Below are 16,441 nucleotides of genomic sequence, written 5' to 3' on the forward strand. Positions count from 1 at the left end.
GGCTTGCTATGGCCCATGGTTCATTGGATATCTCAAAAAACTCGCAGTGCGATGGTGCATAGAGGCTAGAGCACGGCCTAACAAGTTAGCCCTCACAGCATAAACAGTCCACACCGAGATTTACATTTCGAGACTCTGACTGGAAACCATTGCATTGGTTTAGGCTTTTGTCTCGGTTGAAGCCCTGTTTTCTTTGCCTACCTAGAATCGGAAAAGGGATATTTCTTTGAGCTGCATGCGCCAGATGCGCCGCATGCTGTGTTACGAATTCTGTTTGGCACCGTTTTTGGTTATTAAGACGGACGAGGAGTCACCGCAGTTTCTTCAGATTTCAAAACAACCTAAATATGGCGCCATTAGCCGATCCAAACGGGCGCCATCTTTGACTGCGGCCTGGGGAGACCTGGCCGACTGGGCTGAAAGAAATTTGTCCTCCTTCTGGAGTCTGCATGCCACAGCACCTTGAACCGATACCAGCGTTCCCATCTGCCTGCCTATTCCGTATTCTTTGCGACGATCGATGCAGACTCCCTAGCGTTGTGACTCGTTACCCTTGAAATACGATAAAAAGGCAGCCAGATCCGCCTTTGACAAGCGGTGGGCTTCCGGCAGCGGAAGAAGCTCCGAACATCCCACAGTCCAGCGTACGGAGTACCCACGTAATTAACTCAATTCGGAAGCTGCTCCGATTGATGTCTCTGGAGAACTTCATACTAAGTTCGAATAGCCTACGAGCCTAGTGGGTCCTTAATAGGGAGCTCACAACAAAACAACGCTTGGGATAATCGTCAACAAAGTGATAACACGCCATAGCGGAAGATATGGAGACCTCTTGGCTCTGTAACCATCCTAATACTCTCCTCCAGACAAAAAATTGGTACAACACAGATTCTTCGGGTGTAAGGTATGGTTCCCCCTGCTGCCTCAGAAATGATGCTTAGGACCCTTGTGCTTCCTGCGTCTTATACCGCCTATTTAGATCCCCCAGCTTAGCTGTGTTCGATGCTGCAACGTTCAGCTGCATAGGAATCCCGGTATGCTGTACTTGGAGCCTTGTCTGTCCGTAGAGACACTATATCCTGAAACATATGTCATGACTAGCAAATTTATGCACACCATCAATTCTGTTGTGGTGCTCAGACAATAACTCTTCTGCCTGGCAAACCCCATTAGCTCATCCTATGCAAATATCGCAGCCGGCAACTCCTGGGTCTTCCATTCGCTGGGCCTTGAACAACCATTCGAATGTTCTTGGTTTACTCTACTACACATATCAGCCTGCACAGAGGGGTGGGGGATGGTTGCGTGGACAGCGCTTGGGCCCTCAAGCTCAGTGCTGCGAAACGCCCTCAGTCACATCAGAGTTAGGTAGCCTCTCTCCTCGAGGTAAGGGGGACAGAAGAATTGTTGCAGCGTTTAAATCGAATAAAATCGCGGAACATTTCGGTTGTTAGCGATTCAAAGGGGGAAAACATAACCTTAGCTTTGGAGTAAGCTTAGGATTTTCCAAGAAGCAACTCTGTATTGAGATAGGAATGAATCCCAGAGCTGTATTTTTGAAGCAGCCAATGGCCTGAGGTCTTCAAATGAGAGTTGGAGAGTGCCATTAGGATTTCTTGCCAGATGAAGTTTTGATGCCGAACGATTGTTGGAAAGCAATTGAATTCTTTAAGTACCTCCTGGTGAAGGAGGTTCCAAGTTAATAAGTAGCCCAGAAACGAAGCGAAACGGCGCACACATACTTCGGTCTAGAGAAGTCGTGGCATGTGTCTCGATCCAATACTCCCGGTGCGCCGTCCCCAGAAATTTCAACCACTTGATGCCCAGGACAAGCTGCACTGTAGGCGCTTCTCCAATGGGCCATAGGCTCGCGTCTTGGTGAGGGGGGCGCCCCAACCCTCCGTCCATCTGCTCTCGATCACTACTTAGAGATGCCCATTTTCCTTTTGTGATTCGGCATACGACGGGCTGAAGTTTTGAAATACTATCTAGTATCATTAAAGAGAACATATGCATTCAGTCAACTGGGAGTCACTCACTGGTGCCTACAAGGGTGTCTAGAGGGCTGCATTCATCAAATGTGATGGCATTCGATACAAGACATCACGCCAGGGCATTCTTGATCCATTGTTGAGGACAATCGTGCAGACAACTTAAGGCATTATTCGAATCCAAAGACTAAGGGTGTATAAGTCGTAACTAATTCTTGCGCTGGTTGTCAACAGTATCTCTGTAGGCACGAAGCGCTTCCTCTGTACTCTGTACTCCGTAGTGTTCAAAAGTTCAGCCACTCCACAGGACTCCTAGCTAATTACGGAGTACAGAGATAACCAGTTAGAACGGAGTGGGGCTAAGATTTAGGGCTACCTGATGCGGTACACTCTGCCCGCCATGGAGCGCTCGTGACCCTTGGAGACACTGGTGGTGAATTGTCAAGGAACTGAGAACCGTGTCGATTCAAGTAAGGCTCGAGAGGGCTAGCAAGGCTCAATATTTTTTGACTACAAATTGGAATGACCAAGGCGATTTCGAATTTTGCGGCTCAAAAAAAATAAAGCTCTCTTCCTTGAGAGAAGACAATTCGAAGGTCGGAAGTAGGCGACTGATCCCTTTTGTTTTGAAGAGAACCTCAGCGGGAAAGCCGGATGCGACGATTGAGGAAACACAGTACGGAGTACGGAGTACGTTGACGAAATCTGGGGTAAAGTACGGAGTACTCCAAGTTTTTAACTACATACAAACCTCATTAAGTGCGGGAGACTCAATATACGCATATTTAGTGGGCCGGATTGTAATTGCTTCTTTGTACTCCGTATTCTTTAGGCTGAACTCCACCCCTTGGGGATTGTATTCCCAATTTCCAGGTGATCGTTGGATAAGGCTGCTTTTGGTTCCTGACCAACCCACGGGTGTGCCGAGCTTATTATACCATGTGACTAAGCAAAGTTCATTGACCGTAGTTTAGTTAACATTTCTGGTCCTTACTGGTAATATTACAGGATTGTGTAATATGACAAAGTTGACAACCGGTCAATAACCAGTTGTAACTATGTACGGAGTAGATATAGAGGGGATTATTAAGGAAGGTTAGGGTATTAGATGGGTAAGAGTACGGAGTACTCCGTAGTAGGTATGGATTAGGGATTAGAGGTTAGGGTTCAGAGGGTTAGGGTAGCTTAGGGAATGATTAGGGAGTATGGAAATGAAGTTTTAGTGACTGAGGAGTAAATTTCAAAAGTCACTCTGTAAGTTTGGTTTTGAACTTTATATTTCATTACAAACAGTTGTATCGTGGCTCAGGACACTGTGAGTTGAACTGTATCCTGCCGCATACAAATTTGCTTGCCAGCAGGGCTGCGCTGGCTGCCGGTTCGCTGGTAGTGCGCCCCGATGATCAGGCGGCAGCCAAGATTCTTAAAATCTTGAGCACCAAATTTCATATATAAATTCAGAAATTCAGGTTTGACTGACGACCTTGAATTATCGAACTTATCGTTAACTCAAGATTGCAAAGCAGCGGCGCGCTCTCAGTGTCCTCTCCTACACTGCCCTTTTTCCCTTGGTGCCATCACCGTCGCGGCCAAAATGTCGTCCCCAGCGACGACCGCAGCCGCCCTCTGTACCGAATCACGTAAATCCCACGTGGCCCCGGAGGCGGACTATCTGAGCGCCGACGCCACTAGTAGCGCTTCTCCAGAGCAACGGTGAGAAACGCCCCTCTCTCCGCTCTGCTGCCCTACCGCAGGTGCAGGCAGTCCTCCTGACATGTCAATTAGAAGCGTTGTCAACCACAGGGCTGAGCCCTATTCCTCCGCAAGTCCTCCTGAAACCCCGCGCTTGGAAGACCTCCAGCTCCGCGATAGGTCTCTCACCCCAGGAAAGTCGCGCAAACGCCAATTGCCCCAGGAATCAGCTGCTGCTGCCAGCGCTCCCATTCGTCCACGGCCGCAGCCCAATGTCTTCACTCCAAATTATGATGATGGAACCCACAGGGTCTTTGCTGGTGCCAGGAAGCACACAGCTTATGACTTTGACTCACCTGTTGCCTCAATGTCAGTGTTGGAGAAGAGATCAAAGCCCACAAATGAGATACCTGTCAACAAATTGACCCTGCAGCCTGAGACCCGTCAGATCACAGAAGAGCAGTTGATCAATGAAGTTCGCACCATCTATGCTGGCCTTGTCCTTGTGGAAAGAAAGTGTGTTGAGATTGACCGCCAACAAGCCAACAATCCTTCAACCCTGACCAATGAACAATGGCAGGCTCTCACAGCCTTGCATAGGACCCTCCTACACGAGCACCATGATTTTTTTTTGGCATCCCAGCATCCGTCAGCAAGCCCTGCCCTCCAGAGGTTAGCCAGTCGCTATGCTATGCCTGCAAGGATGTGGAGACATGCGATTCATTCATTCCTGGAACTTTTGCGCCACAGGCTCCCTGAGGTGCTGGACCACATGCTTGCCTTCATATATACCGCCTATTCCATGATGGCCCTGCTCCTTGAGAGCGTTCCGAGCTTTGAGGATACATGGATTGAATGTTTGGGGGATTTGGCCCGGTATAAAATGGCTGTGGAAGAGTCAGATCTTCGTGACAGGGAGGTCTGGGCTGGGGTGGCAAGGTATTGGTACAACAAGGCAGCTGACAAGTCTCCCATGGTTGGGAGAATTCAGCATCATCTTGCTGTTCTTGCCAGACCCAACATTCTTCTTCAGCTGTTCTTCTACTCCAAATCCCTCATTTGCGTCCACCCATTCCCAAACACCAAGGATTCTATCCTTCTTCTTTTCAGCCCCTGTCTGGAACAAAAGGAACCACTTCACCACCCTCCTCTGATGTTATCATTTGTGAGAGCTCACGGAGTCCTTTTCAACAAGCAGTCAATACTTTCATTTCTTGAGTACGGGTATGAATTCATATCCTTCCTGGAAACACAGATTGGCCGTGTTGGATCAAAATGGAGGGAACAGGGAATCTACTTTGCTTCTGCAAATTTTGTCTCTCTTTTTGAGTATGATCTTGGCTCTTTTATTGGCAAGGCATTTGTTGAGACCACCAACTCCCCTGTCAACATCTCTGAAGTTAAAGACTCCTACTACACCCAGCATAGTACTCCTGCTTCTAAACTATCCTTGCACCCTGTGTCTCATTCTGGTCATTTCCAAACCTCTGTTGAAGTTATTTCTTATGCCTCTTGTTTTGCATTCCACACTCTTGCATTGGTGCTAAAACATATTGGTGATAAAAATGTTCTCCCCCATGTACATGTCTCTTTGGCATTTCTGTGGTCTTTGGCATTGGTTCCTGAGGCTATGTCATATGCTCAGTCTGAAATACCATGGCAGGCATTGGTGACATTCCTAAATACACTAAACACACAGGGCTTGAATGAATCTCGTTTGAAGAGTCAAAGTTTTCCCATGCCAGAAAGTGGAATGAAGTGCCATCTTCCAGAAGATTTCTCTATGCGTGGATTGATTTGGAGCCAACTATATTATCCTCCCGGGTTTTTCAATTTTTCCACCTTGGAAGATGACGAGGAGCGGTCTTTGGAACCCCCCAGCATTACAGCACCAAGAACTGAAAGGTGTCTCTGGATTGGCCATCGTCTTGCATCTGTGAGTTGGTAACTAGTATTCTAAGTATTCTCACCATGCTGACTATTGGTTTTACCTATTTCCTTAGCTTGATATCTGGATCTCCTTTAATGAACAACAGAAGAAGTTTATTGTTAAAGATTTCGCTCTGGAGCTTGAAAATTATGCACAAGGCCCAGCGCTTTTTGATGAAGCAGGTCGATTCTTTAGCGAAAGAGAGCGTGTGGAGACGAAATGTGAAAAGAAGGACAATGACATGCACATGATGGATATAGGGCCTGTACAAATGGCTGACCATGATCCTCGATCTGTTGACGGCACTTAACACCGGTGGGATATTACAGGATCAAGTCACAAAGCATACACGATGACGGTAAAACACAAGACAAGTACACCGCCGACAGCCGGACGAACCTAGTACAAGAGTGCTGGAAGAAATGCACTACATGGCTCATGCAAGCATCGCATCGGCTACTTAGTTTCGCTCAATGCCGGTTTAGGACAGAGGGCGCTTGGATGACAGTGCGGCTGGGTCGGTGCTTACAGACCGAGGTGGTTTTGGATACGACTTGTTCAGGAAGACACTCTACATACACGCCATTTATTATTCTTATTATGGGATTGGATATTACATGGCGTTCGAACTTTACGGCGCTAAAGGAATGGAGGGGAGGGGAGTTTGCTTCTGGGGAGAGAGGAGAAGAAGGTTGAGAAATATTGGCTCGGATTGATGGGGTTTGGTTGTGTGGTGTATTGTAGTGCAAGCTGGTTTTCTTTTTTTGGAAAAAGAGTTGGAATAAAAAAAACAACGGAAAAAAAAAGGAAAATAGTAGCCAGGTCTAATAATTTTAGCATAGTAGTATATATTTTTGTTTCGGGCTCACAGTAATTAGACTCGAGAACACCATATCCATCTCCTGTCTCATATCCCCTCTCGGTTGGATCAATATGCTTTCATCCCAGGCGTGGACTGAAAACGTAGCCATCCCCAGATCCCCTACAACCTGTTTCTGGTGCGCCAAACAAAAAAGTAACCTTGTGGCACGCACAAATGTAGTTTTGTGCCTACAATAGTATTTTGTTTTACAGACACCCCCCCCCAACCCAAATATCCCAATGTCCCTGGTGAGACAAGGCTGCGCAAAAACAAACTAAATGCGATTCTCGGGCGATGACTCCTTTCTCAAACGGAGTATTAGATCTCGTTGATTGGAAGTGGGATGTTTTTCCGGCATCGAAGAATTGAAATAGGCGGGATGATATGTATGTTTTTTAATACTCCTCCCCCCCCCCCCCCCCCGGGGCCCGCTTTAGTGGTGTCATGCAAAGGTATACCTATTCTGTGCCCTTTGGCTCTGAGAATCGCGGAGGAGGATCGCAAATGGTAGCTTTGAGGATTTTATCGGTCGCGTTTTAAATCATTTCTTTAGTTAATTTCGAGGTGTTATGGGATTGATTACCGGAAGATCCCTGTGGTTCCACATAAGATATGTTTGTGGTAAGGCAACCGAGGGAGGGGAGCCATACATGGGCAAGTAGTACAAAAGGAACCATGTTAATCGGTGAGTCAACCACAATATTGATAGAATATGACGTGTTAGAAAGGGCCGGAAGTAGGCCGGACTTCTGTGTTAGGATATGGGCTGACAATCCGGAAAAGGCGTCAATATGTGTATGCACAGTGTGACCGGACGAATTCTCGAATTGTATGTGGAGGGACAACTGGGGGTCACAGATTGACAAGCCGTAGAATGAATAGGGCTTCATTGGCGTGGAGGCCACTTCCGCACCTGCTGCCGGACCATCTCAGATAGCCGATGGGCGATAATATTTCAACCAAAGGTCTGTCATAGGTCCAACAAAGATGGAGGTCTCTTAAGTATCAGCATACCTAACCCCACCCTTGTGCAACATAACAATTGTAGGGCACTCAACCATCGCTTGCGGGAGAGGAAATTGGATAAGGCATCTGAAATTGAATCAACTTCGGGACGCAGCTATCCCGGCTGGTATGACGGACATGGGCGACGGAGCGCATCAGGCTGTGTATTTTTCCTAGTCATGCGCGAGGTTCCAATATCAGGAGATAAGATACGGACATTAATCAGTCCGTCGGGTGTCTGAGCTGAACCCTAGGCGCGGGTCTGGTGGCAAGGGAGCGTATTGTTGTAGCCCTTCATGTTGGGAATACCGTTCAGGGCACCGCCACCGACTCGAGGTGACTCAGCCGGAAGGGACTCAGGTTAGCTGAGCTGGGAGCCAACTTTTGCTGATTCCTGATTACTTGTACAGAATTCAAGTGGTTTGTACTCCGTACTCCGTAGTAGAATAGAGGAGAATGACCAAAGGAGCGAAATATATTGAACTATTATCAGCTATCATCAAAACAGATGATACGCAACTTCACTGCAATAACCAGCTTCGAAAGATCGAGTAGTAACTAGTTCATGCAAAGGGTGTAGTAGACTAAACTACTAGACAAAGAGCGCTAGTGCCAGATGATAATTTTGAGCAGGATGTATCTGATATAATGTATGGAGCAGTGAAGTCGAAATGGCTGTTTCACGAGGACCGAAGCCTCCACAGCTTGCCGCTTTGGCTGGATGGTGCGCTGCTTTAAGAACCGAGAGGTCGCGTCCAAAACGCTCGCGATCGAGGCCATTTTTCCATGTCGCTGAGCTAGAAATTGAGGGACGACTTAAACCCTCATCTTTGAGATAACATGTCCTCGTCTATGCCCGCATTGGGCATTCTTTCCAATTCCCTTGCAACACCCACGCAACTCGCAACTTCGTCCTCTTCCCTTGACGGGATTCCCGCCGACCTTGAGACGTCGATTCGTTATGCTGGTGTGAGATTGACTCAAGCCGCTGGCGTGCTGCTTCGACTCCCGCAAGACATTATTTCTCAGGCCATTGTGTTCTTTACAAGGTTCTGGATTGGTCCAGAGGGAGGGAGTCTGGCCATACATGGTGCGAAGGTACGGGATACGGGTACCAGCCTCCGGCGGCAGAATTGAAAACTAACAGTGCATTGAATGTCTCTAGGACATCTCCGCCGCGTCCATCTACATCGCTGGAAAGCTTTCTTTAACTCCCGTGTCTCCCCGTTCTGTAATCAATGTCTACACCTTCCTTCTTTCCCCAAAGTCCTCACCGTTGCGCTTTGTCAATCCCGCAGGGCCACCGCCCAGGGCAGACCCAGAAAACTACTATGTTTCTGAAGGAACATACCAGTCTGAACGTGTTGCGCTCATGAAAATGGAATCCGCTATCCTCCGCACGCTTGGTTTTGACACCCATGTCGCCATCCCGCACCCTATCGCTTTCACATATCTCCAGACCCTTGGCTCATCGACCCCCGCTGCTGTGAAGCGTACAATCGAGCACCTTAATACTGCCTTACTTTCTCCACAACTACTATATGTAACACATCAGCCAAATGCAATCGCCGTGGCGGCAATATACCTAGCTGCAAGGGAGACTGGGGTGAAACTGGTAGACTGTGAGTGGTGGGAAGTATTCGACGTTGATAGAGAGGAGCTGGGTTTCCTGGTCGTCGCGATGAGAAGCATGGAAGCATTCGCGCAAGCGGAAGAAGAGAAGTGGAATGGAAGACCGCTGCCGCTGACTGTGGCGGATGTGCAGAGGGAAATTGAGAGAAGGAAAATAATGGAAGAAGAGGGATGAAATGCGCCCATGGGGACTTCCTACTTCTCAGATCTACGATTAGGATAGGCTCGGCGGGTATGCTGATCTATGGATACTTATGAAAGGAGCCATCCTCGGTCTTGACGTTTCCCCCACCTATGATAAAGATGCTACATTTAGTCGATCGTGTTCCCCCAACGGCTCCTTCGCGGACTAGTTTGGACCTTGGATGGTAGCATGGGCGCCATATCCCGGCAACTACTCGGTAGCCGAGATGGAGGAAAATCGGTTGCGCTAGGACCTAGGTCAGTTGGCCAATAATCTACCGCTTCCCACAAAGATACCGGAGCCCATACCGTATGCACTTCGGTGACCGACCTCGACCGCGCCACGCCTGGCTAGGCTCAACAGTAGCCTAGAATCCAGGATACGACAAGTAGCGCGCCTTGTCCACCGGAAAGGGATTGCTCAGCGGATGTTGGCATATTCATTTTGATGTCAGTCAGCCCACTGCCAGGTACACTGTGAAAAAGGGCTCTGTTTTAGTATTTTGTGTTTCTAGTCACGGGAGACAGTTTTCATCATTCACTGGCAACACCTGATCTATTCACCCTAGTATTGAGGTCCCAGGGAATGTACATATGAATATATAATACATTTCTGATGAAAGTAGACCTGCCTGGTGGCCTATGCGATCTCTCATTTGGTAGAATCTCAAAGCTTTTGAGTTTGATAACGAAAAGGCGGTTTGCAGGCGTCCGTGATATTATGATCACGTGGATGGCATCATCATCGAACCTCACTTTCATGCTCCAAAGGTGCCTGTCTGCCTATCTGCATGATATGAGGGGCATCATCCTTTTGCACAACGCCAGACAAACAAACCGTTAACATCAGGTTCTAAGGTTAAATTGCTCCGCTTTGCAACTGTTAACACATTTTATACAAAGCAGCATCATTCCGAACATCTTCTCAGACACCTGGAACTCACAGTACGCTTCCCCGCATTATGAATTACATCCGTACCTGGCGTGATAAGCTCGCGCCGATCTCTCACACTTCCACATTTCGCTCCACCGGCCAGATAACCCCAGAAGAATTCGTGCTCGCAGGAGACTATCTCGTATACAAGTTTCCCACCTGGTCCTGGGCCGATGCCCCGCCCGCCAAACGAGTCCCTTATCTACCGGAGGGAAAGCAGTTTTTGGTTACCCGCGGCGTGCCGTGCCATAGACGACTAGATGAAAATTTTGCGGGAGATGCTGGTAAAGAGGATGTTATGATTAAAGATGGACTGGGGTCTGGTGATGGAAAGGAAGGTGAGGATGAAGATTATGGGTGGTTGAATACCGGCGGCGGCAGCGGCGGTGGTGGCAGCGAACCCGTCACAATGGGAAGCGAGGCGAGAATAAAGGATGTCAGGACGGTAGATGAGGCCGGAAATGTAGGAGAGAAGGAAGAGGATGAGGAGGAGGAGATTCCTGACATGGAGGACGAGGAAGATGATGAAGAAGCGATAATCAGAGAACCGCTCGGGAAGTCGACAAACGCGTGAGTCTCCTGGATTCTCACCATCTCGAATTTTTCTTTCTGACCAGATGGTAGGCCGCTACGCACTTACTCCCTCTACATAACCTATACACCTTGGTATAGAACCCCTCGCCTATATCTGTCCGGTTATCTATCCCCGTCCGAACCCCTTACACCTCAACTCATGATGGAAGATATTGTCGGCGACTACAAAGACAAGACAGTTACCCTCGAAGACTTCCCTTTTTACGACGGTGGTGTGAAAATGGCTAGCGTCCACCCTTGCAAGCACGCCAGCGTCATGAAGATCCTCCTCGATCGCGCCGACGCGGCATTGAAGATCCGGAGGCAAAAGTTGAAACGTGCAAATGCTGCCGGTGAGCCGGCAAAGGTGGAGAGTGGACTGAAAGGACTAGTGGATGACACTGCGCAGCTGAATATCTCCGGAGGAGGAAATAGGGCCGGAAATCCACCTTCTGGTCAGAATGCCGGTGATGAGTGGGAGGTCTTGCAGCCTGAGGGAAGCGAAGAGGACGAGGATGATCAGCAAGTCGCTATCCGTGTCGACCAATATTTGGTTGTGTTTTTGAAGTTTATTGCGAGTGTTACCCCAGGGATTGAGCATGACTTTACTATGGGCGTTTAAGCCTATGTCTCACCCTTCTCTCTTGAGCAGATAGGTGGCTCGCCCTTACTTTTCGAATTGGCTGGTACATGTAATTTCTGCTTTGGCTGGTTTGTATGATAATTCAATAAGCTCCTGGGCAGTACCTGCATTAGAAATGGAGATCATATTTCTGACCGAGGGCTCTGGCCTCTGTATTCAATATGAATGTAATACACGGAATTAGATGATTTTACTTTTTGAATCCGAGAGAGATTCAAACTTCTCACTTGTACGGGATTTAAACCCATTGGTATGAATAGACAACCATAATCAAGAAATAGGACAAGCTAGTGCCGCTCAGATTTTCCAGAGCAGAGACATTTCAGCTTATGCGGATTCCAGAAGTAAAATATTTTCTCTAACCGAATGGCACCAGCATAAATGGATGCTCGAAAGATTTTAAAGAGGGAATTAAAATGACCTTCAAGAATCAGGCAAAATTGCAAACAAAACGAAAGGAGATCTCAAATAGATATGAAGCTATGTTTCAAAAATATAGGTCAAGAGCGTGATCCAAGTTTCCTCTGAAGACCAAGAACTTGCCGCCAGATGCAGAAGCAATACCCGCAAATTCGTCGGGGAAATATGTTATTAAAAAAAAAAAAAAAAAAAAAGGGTTCGTATATATAGCTATCTGATCCAGCAGATGCGCAAAGGCTATGAACCAAGTTGCGTTGATCCAAAGGCACTCCCAAAGTTCGTACTGCGCTTGAACCTTATTTCTGGCTCCGGTTCGGGCGGCTCTCCATCATCTTGCCCATCTTCCTCGTCCGATGAGAGAGAGGGTCGAGATAGAGCTCTCTGAGCTTCCTTTAAGAGTTTCTCGTCTAGCTCTTCGAGGAATTCCAAATCCTGCTCGATGTCATTCTGTAAACCCAGTGTGCCTTGGAGAGCGGGATCGTCATCCAGCTCCTTGTGGTAGTGAGCTGTGTCGAGGCTCGCGACTGGAAAAAGTGATGGGAATGGAGCATGAGGCGATTCGTTAGGCATTGACTCGGCGATAGGGAAAGGAAACATAGTCTCCACTGCTTGATCGAGAGGTACCATTGGAGTGCGATATGTGTCACTTGGGATGCCGCCGAGAGGGGACGCTAAGCAGGGTGGTTCCTGCGATGGCAAGCCGGGGTTGAGCTCTGTGTCCACTGGCTTATGGAAAGGCGCGGTATCACGAGACCCGAAACTTGTCAAGATCGGCGGGGAGACTCTGGCAGCGATATCGGGTGGTAGTGCTGTAGATTTCAGTGTTATACCATCCAATGAGCTGTCTACGAGTTCAATTGGAACGGGTACGTGGCCAGATCGGTCAATCGGACGAGATCTAGGGGACAGTGCATCGTCTAATGACGGAGATAACCCGGGCCCTTCTGATTCGGGTTCCGCCTGCGGCACATCTCCTGGGAATACCCGTGAGGGTCTAGCTGTCGGACTGGAGCCTTCCCATACGTGATGCTGCTCTTCCGCCTGGGGTCCTTTGAAAAGGTTGACCTTTGGCCCTGTTGCTGCTGCATTGCCGGCTTTGCCACCTGGCCCTTCAAGCTCCGCGATTCTTTGCTGCATGATACAGCGCTCCTTTTCCCACAGCTTACGCTCCTCTGCGAAAGCTGCTCTTTCACATTCGAAACTTATTCGCAGGCTTTCGAGGGCCAAACGACCTTGTTCAATATACCCCTCTAAGTCAAATGCGCTTCTAGTTGGGACAGGATGGGATCTTGGGGGAACTTGTTCGGGATTCGACCTGGGCGGACTCATGTGTAATTCGGAGGTACTCTCCGCTTAATAAAGTGGAACAAGGGGCTATGAGATCAACTGACGCGGTGGAGGGAAAGATCAGATGGTCGCATTCATATTGTCCACTCACCCCAGACATGGAATCCCGCTGATGTTTTTTTTCTAAGCTGGGTCTATAATGATGCCAAGGCAAGGTTTGACCCAGCTTTTCTCTTCAAGAGAGTGGGGAGTGAGATTTAAGATGTCTCCAGAAGATCATAATAGCAGCCTGAACCCACAGGGACCATCTTCAACGCAATATCATGACTTGCTGTTCTGAAGTGAAGACTAGAGCTGTTTTTCTGATGTGAAGGATGCCACAAAGTTCAGCCAAGACCAAACCGCTGCTAGTGCCGATCTGGAATAGTAGGTAACTTGTTTACAAAATTACCTTACCCGGTGGAGGGATTTGCAGCCGCAGAGGGCCCACACGATGTATGAAATGTGTATTAACTAATAACTCAAATTGCAGGCTAGTTAACCCTGGCTCACCTTAGCCCTATCCAACCTTGTCCTTTCACCAACCTCGTCTACCGCTTTGAGCTTCCAATGTTCTCCTTCTCGATGAGTTTCGATTACTGATTGATGCTGAGGATGATCAAAATAGCAGCTTGCTTGCTGGATGCTTTGCCCTGGTTCAATCAGTGTCTTGAGTACCTTTCTTTAGAAGTTCCAAGCATGATACCGAAATCATTCTGTTTTCCGGTTGCAATGGTGACATTGCTGTGATCTTCTTGGAATATGTTGCAGCCTGTCTGCTGTTTGCACTTCTGGGTAGTTCTGACTGAGTGAAGTTGAGTTGCAGCCTGTTGGCGGCTTGGAGTGTGCATTTATTGGGGATGTTGTCTCTGAAGAGACACATCGCCTTGCACTATGGATAAGCTTATGATTTGTCATGTTGGCCATAAAGCTTCCTAGCTAGAAGTCTGATTCTCAGAAAAAGCTTCTTGTAAAGTCTTTACGTCACCGCCCAGGAACTCCTCGGAGCTGATTCTGCCGCAACTCTTCCATGATCTCAATCTTCCAGGTTCCATGATGGTCCTAGAGCGATAGGGTATCGCCATGGATTCTTCAAGGCCCAGTTTTATATTCCCTGATTGAAGGCGATGCTCGTTTCGTGGCCCGATTGCCAATTTACTGGCATAAGAGCCCGTGTCAATGGACACCTCCGCGGTCCAAGTCCCCCGAAACAATTTGACTGCGGCGCAACTCCATTCAATAGATATTGCCGTCCGAACTTGTGCCTCTGTTTCAGTTCTGGCCTGTATCCTTGTCATTGGATGTTATATGTTTAGTCGTCGCTTTCACACTCCACTTAATCGCCTCATTTTCTACGCGACATGGGGAAACATTTTAGCACATCTTGCTGAGCTGATCGCACGCTCGGGACCCAGGGCTGGTGAAACTAGTTCGCTCTGCAGATTTCAGGCTTTTTTTATTCAATGGTGTGTTGTGAACCGAATGTTTTGCGGCTTTTCTTGCCCTATCCATGGGCCTACTAAAATGAAACTAGGTTTACATCTGCAGATGCTCTCTGGAACTTGTGTATTGCTTGGAATGTCTACTTGATTCTATTCCGCCATTATGGCTTGCCAGAATTGAGGAGGTTGGAGTGGAGATATTTTATACTTTGCTATGGGCTGGAGTTCATTCCTGCAATAGTCTTTCTCTTTATTGAAACTGAATCTAAAGGGAGGGTCTATGGTGATGCAGTTGTATGTTATCGCTGGTCACTTTTGGTATGAATCCCTACTGATTCCTTCTTTTCGTCAGTTGTGGTGCTGGATTAGCCGTCCTTGGGGCTCACTCCGTCTTGGTGTGTACTACGGCATCGTTTGGTTCGCGTTTATTGTGACACTATCGATTTATACCGCCGCTGGAATTAAGATGTTCTTGCATGAACGGGGGATTCAGAGTATTACCGCCTCTGATCGGCTGGTCCTGAGTGCCCCATCGCCGCGACTCTCGGACGAAATTCAGCCCTCTGAAACTCCCCAGCTAGAAGATGGTCAACTTCCTGCAAACGGCCAAGTGATATTGGAAAACCCGTCTATGTCAAGAGACCAACAGACATCTGAGCCCCAATCCTCTTTCGACCCTGCATCGATTCAAGGGAGTCGGTTAATGTCTGGCAGTCGGGCTCCAGTGGCGAACTCCTCATACGATACTTCGGCATCCACACCCGAAGAGGGACAGATATCTGACCATATATCGGCTTCCCAAAATAATTCAATGTCCAGTAACCAAGAAGCCTCCCAAAAATTTTCAAATGCCGCTAGCATCGAACCCCCGGCCCAGGCCCACCTCCCAGAGCAGCCTGGCGATGAAAGCTACAGTAGCCTGGAGACCCTCCCTGAACTAGCAGATTTGAGACGCCGTCAAAGTCTCGCAAATATTATCGACTTTGAAAGACGACTGAGCGCGTCGACTGAGGGCCAAGAGAAAAAAGCGAGAAGATTATCACTGGAAAGGCACAATGCTGCTAAGGCTTATGCAAAATTTGCATCCATATATTTCATCTCTTTGATAATCACCTGGGTATGGGTTGCCGAACCTCTCCTCTGAGAAGTTCCCCATCTATTTTGCTGCAAGGCTAACGAATCATCTTAACTCTAGGTCCCTGCTACGTCAAACCGGATATACATATTCATACACCCACTAACACCAAACTTCGGGCTACTCCTTGCAGCAGCGATTGGTCTGCCGTTACAAGGCTTTTGGAACGCCATCATCTTTTTTACCACCTCATGGAGTGCTGTCAAAGCCGTCTCTAAGATATTGATGTCGCCCAAAGACTGGACTCTGCGAACAACGTTTAGGCGGCCCTTGGTGTTCTTTCAATTTTTGAAATCTTTAAGGGGACAAAAAAAAATCCAAATCCAACTACCAAGGAAGTAATTGAGGCTCAAGTCTTTTTGACTAGTTGCGAAACCGTTGAATGCTGTATTGGGTCTTTTTGTTGGTTCCACCGAAGGAACTTCAGCCTTGAAGGCTATTGACAACGGCATCGTCTTCATTTGAAACGCAAAAGCGAAAAAGGTAATTGTGCATTACGAAAATGATCTGAGGGGAGTGCACTCGAAATCTGAAACTGAATTTGTTTTACAGGCCATTGTCTTGTTTATTTTACGTTTAATCCTGCTGATGTCGAATAATTTGGAAAGTTTCATCATGTTCCTAGCTTTTGTGGGAGGGTCCCGACGCCTCGGATGTTAGTTTTGGTGGGAAT

General features: G+C 47.9%; 5 protein-coding genes across 5 annotated transcripts; 4 read left to right on the forward strand and 1 right to left on the reverse strand.

Moving 5' to 3' along the window:
* The first annotated feature begins 3,501 nt into the window (after positions 1-3,501).
* D8B26_005764 (uncharacterized protein) lies at positions 3,502-6,699 on the forward strand. Its single transcript, XM_066124987.1, has 3 exons — positions 3,502-3,704; positions 3,777-5,619; positions 5,687-6,699. Exons 1-3 carry the CDS (start codon positions 3,586-3,588, stop codon positions 5,921-5,923), a joined length of 2,199 nt encoding a protein of 732 aa, XP_065981068.1. The 5' UTR covers positions 3,502-3,585; the 3' UTR covers positions 5,924-6,699.
* A 1,585-nt stretch (positions 6,700-8,284) lies between these two features.
* D8B26_005765 (uncharacterized protein) lies at positions 8,285-9,879 on the forward strand. The gene is made up of 2 exons (XM_066124988.1): positions 8,285-8,578; positions 8,646-9,879. The coding sequence occupies exons 1-2, from the start codon at positions 8,321-8,323 to the stop codon at positions 9,285-9,287; spliced, it is 900 nt and encodes a 299-aa protein (XP_065981069.1). The 5' UTR covers positions 8,285-8,320; the 3' UTR covers positions 9,288-9,879.
* A 378-nt stretch (positions 9,880-10,257) lies between these two features.
* ATG3 (E2-like enzyme) lies at positions 10,258-11,424 on the forward strand (the record flags this gene model as incomplete). The annotated part of the gene is made up of 2 exons (XM_003069317.2): positions 10,258-10,799; positions 10,854-11,424. The coding sequence occupies 2 exons, from the start codon at positions 10,258-10,260 to the stop codon at positions 11,422-11,424; spliced, it is 1,113 nt and encodes a 370-aa protein (XP_003069363.2).
* A 130-nt stretch (positions 11,425-11,554) lies between these two features.
* On the reverse strand, positions 11,555-13,194 carry D8B26_005767 (uncharacterized protein; the record flags this gene model as incomplete). The annotated part of the gene is made up of 2 exons (XM_003069318.2): positions 11,555-11,595; positions 12,150-13,194. The coding sequence occupies 2 exons, from the start codon at positions 13,192-13,194 to the stop codon at positions 11,555-11,557; spliced, it is 1,086 nt and encodes a 361-aa protein (XP_003069364.2).
* A 1,060-nt stretch (positions 13,195-14,254) lies between these two features.
* Positions 14,255-15,777, forward strand: D8B26_005768 (uncharacterized protein; the record flags this gene model as incomplete). Its single annotated transcript, XM_066124989.1, has 3 exons — positions 14,255-14,657; positions 14,726-14,927; positions 14,986-15,777. The coding sequence occupies exons 1-3, from the start codon at positions 14,371-14,373 to the stop codon at positions 15,775-15,777; spliced, it is 1,281 nt and encodes a 426-aa protein (XP_065981070.1). The 5' UTR covers positions 14,255-14,370.
* Positions 15,778-16,441: the final 664 nt, after the last annotated feature.

The sequence above is a fragment of the Coccidioides posadasii genome, chromosome 3 (assembly GCF_018416015.2).
Source record: "Coccidioides posadasii str. Silveira chromosome 3, complete sequence".
NCBI lineage: Eukaryota > Fungi > Ascomycota > Eurotiomycetes > Onygenales > Onygenaceae > Coccidioides > Coccidioides posadasii.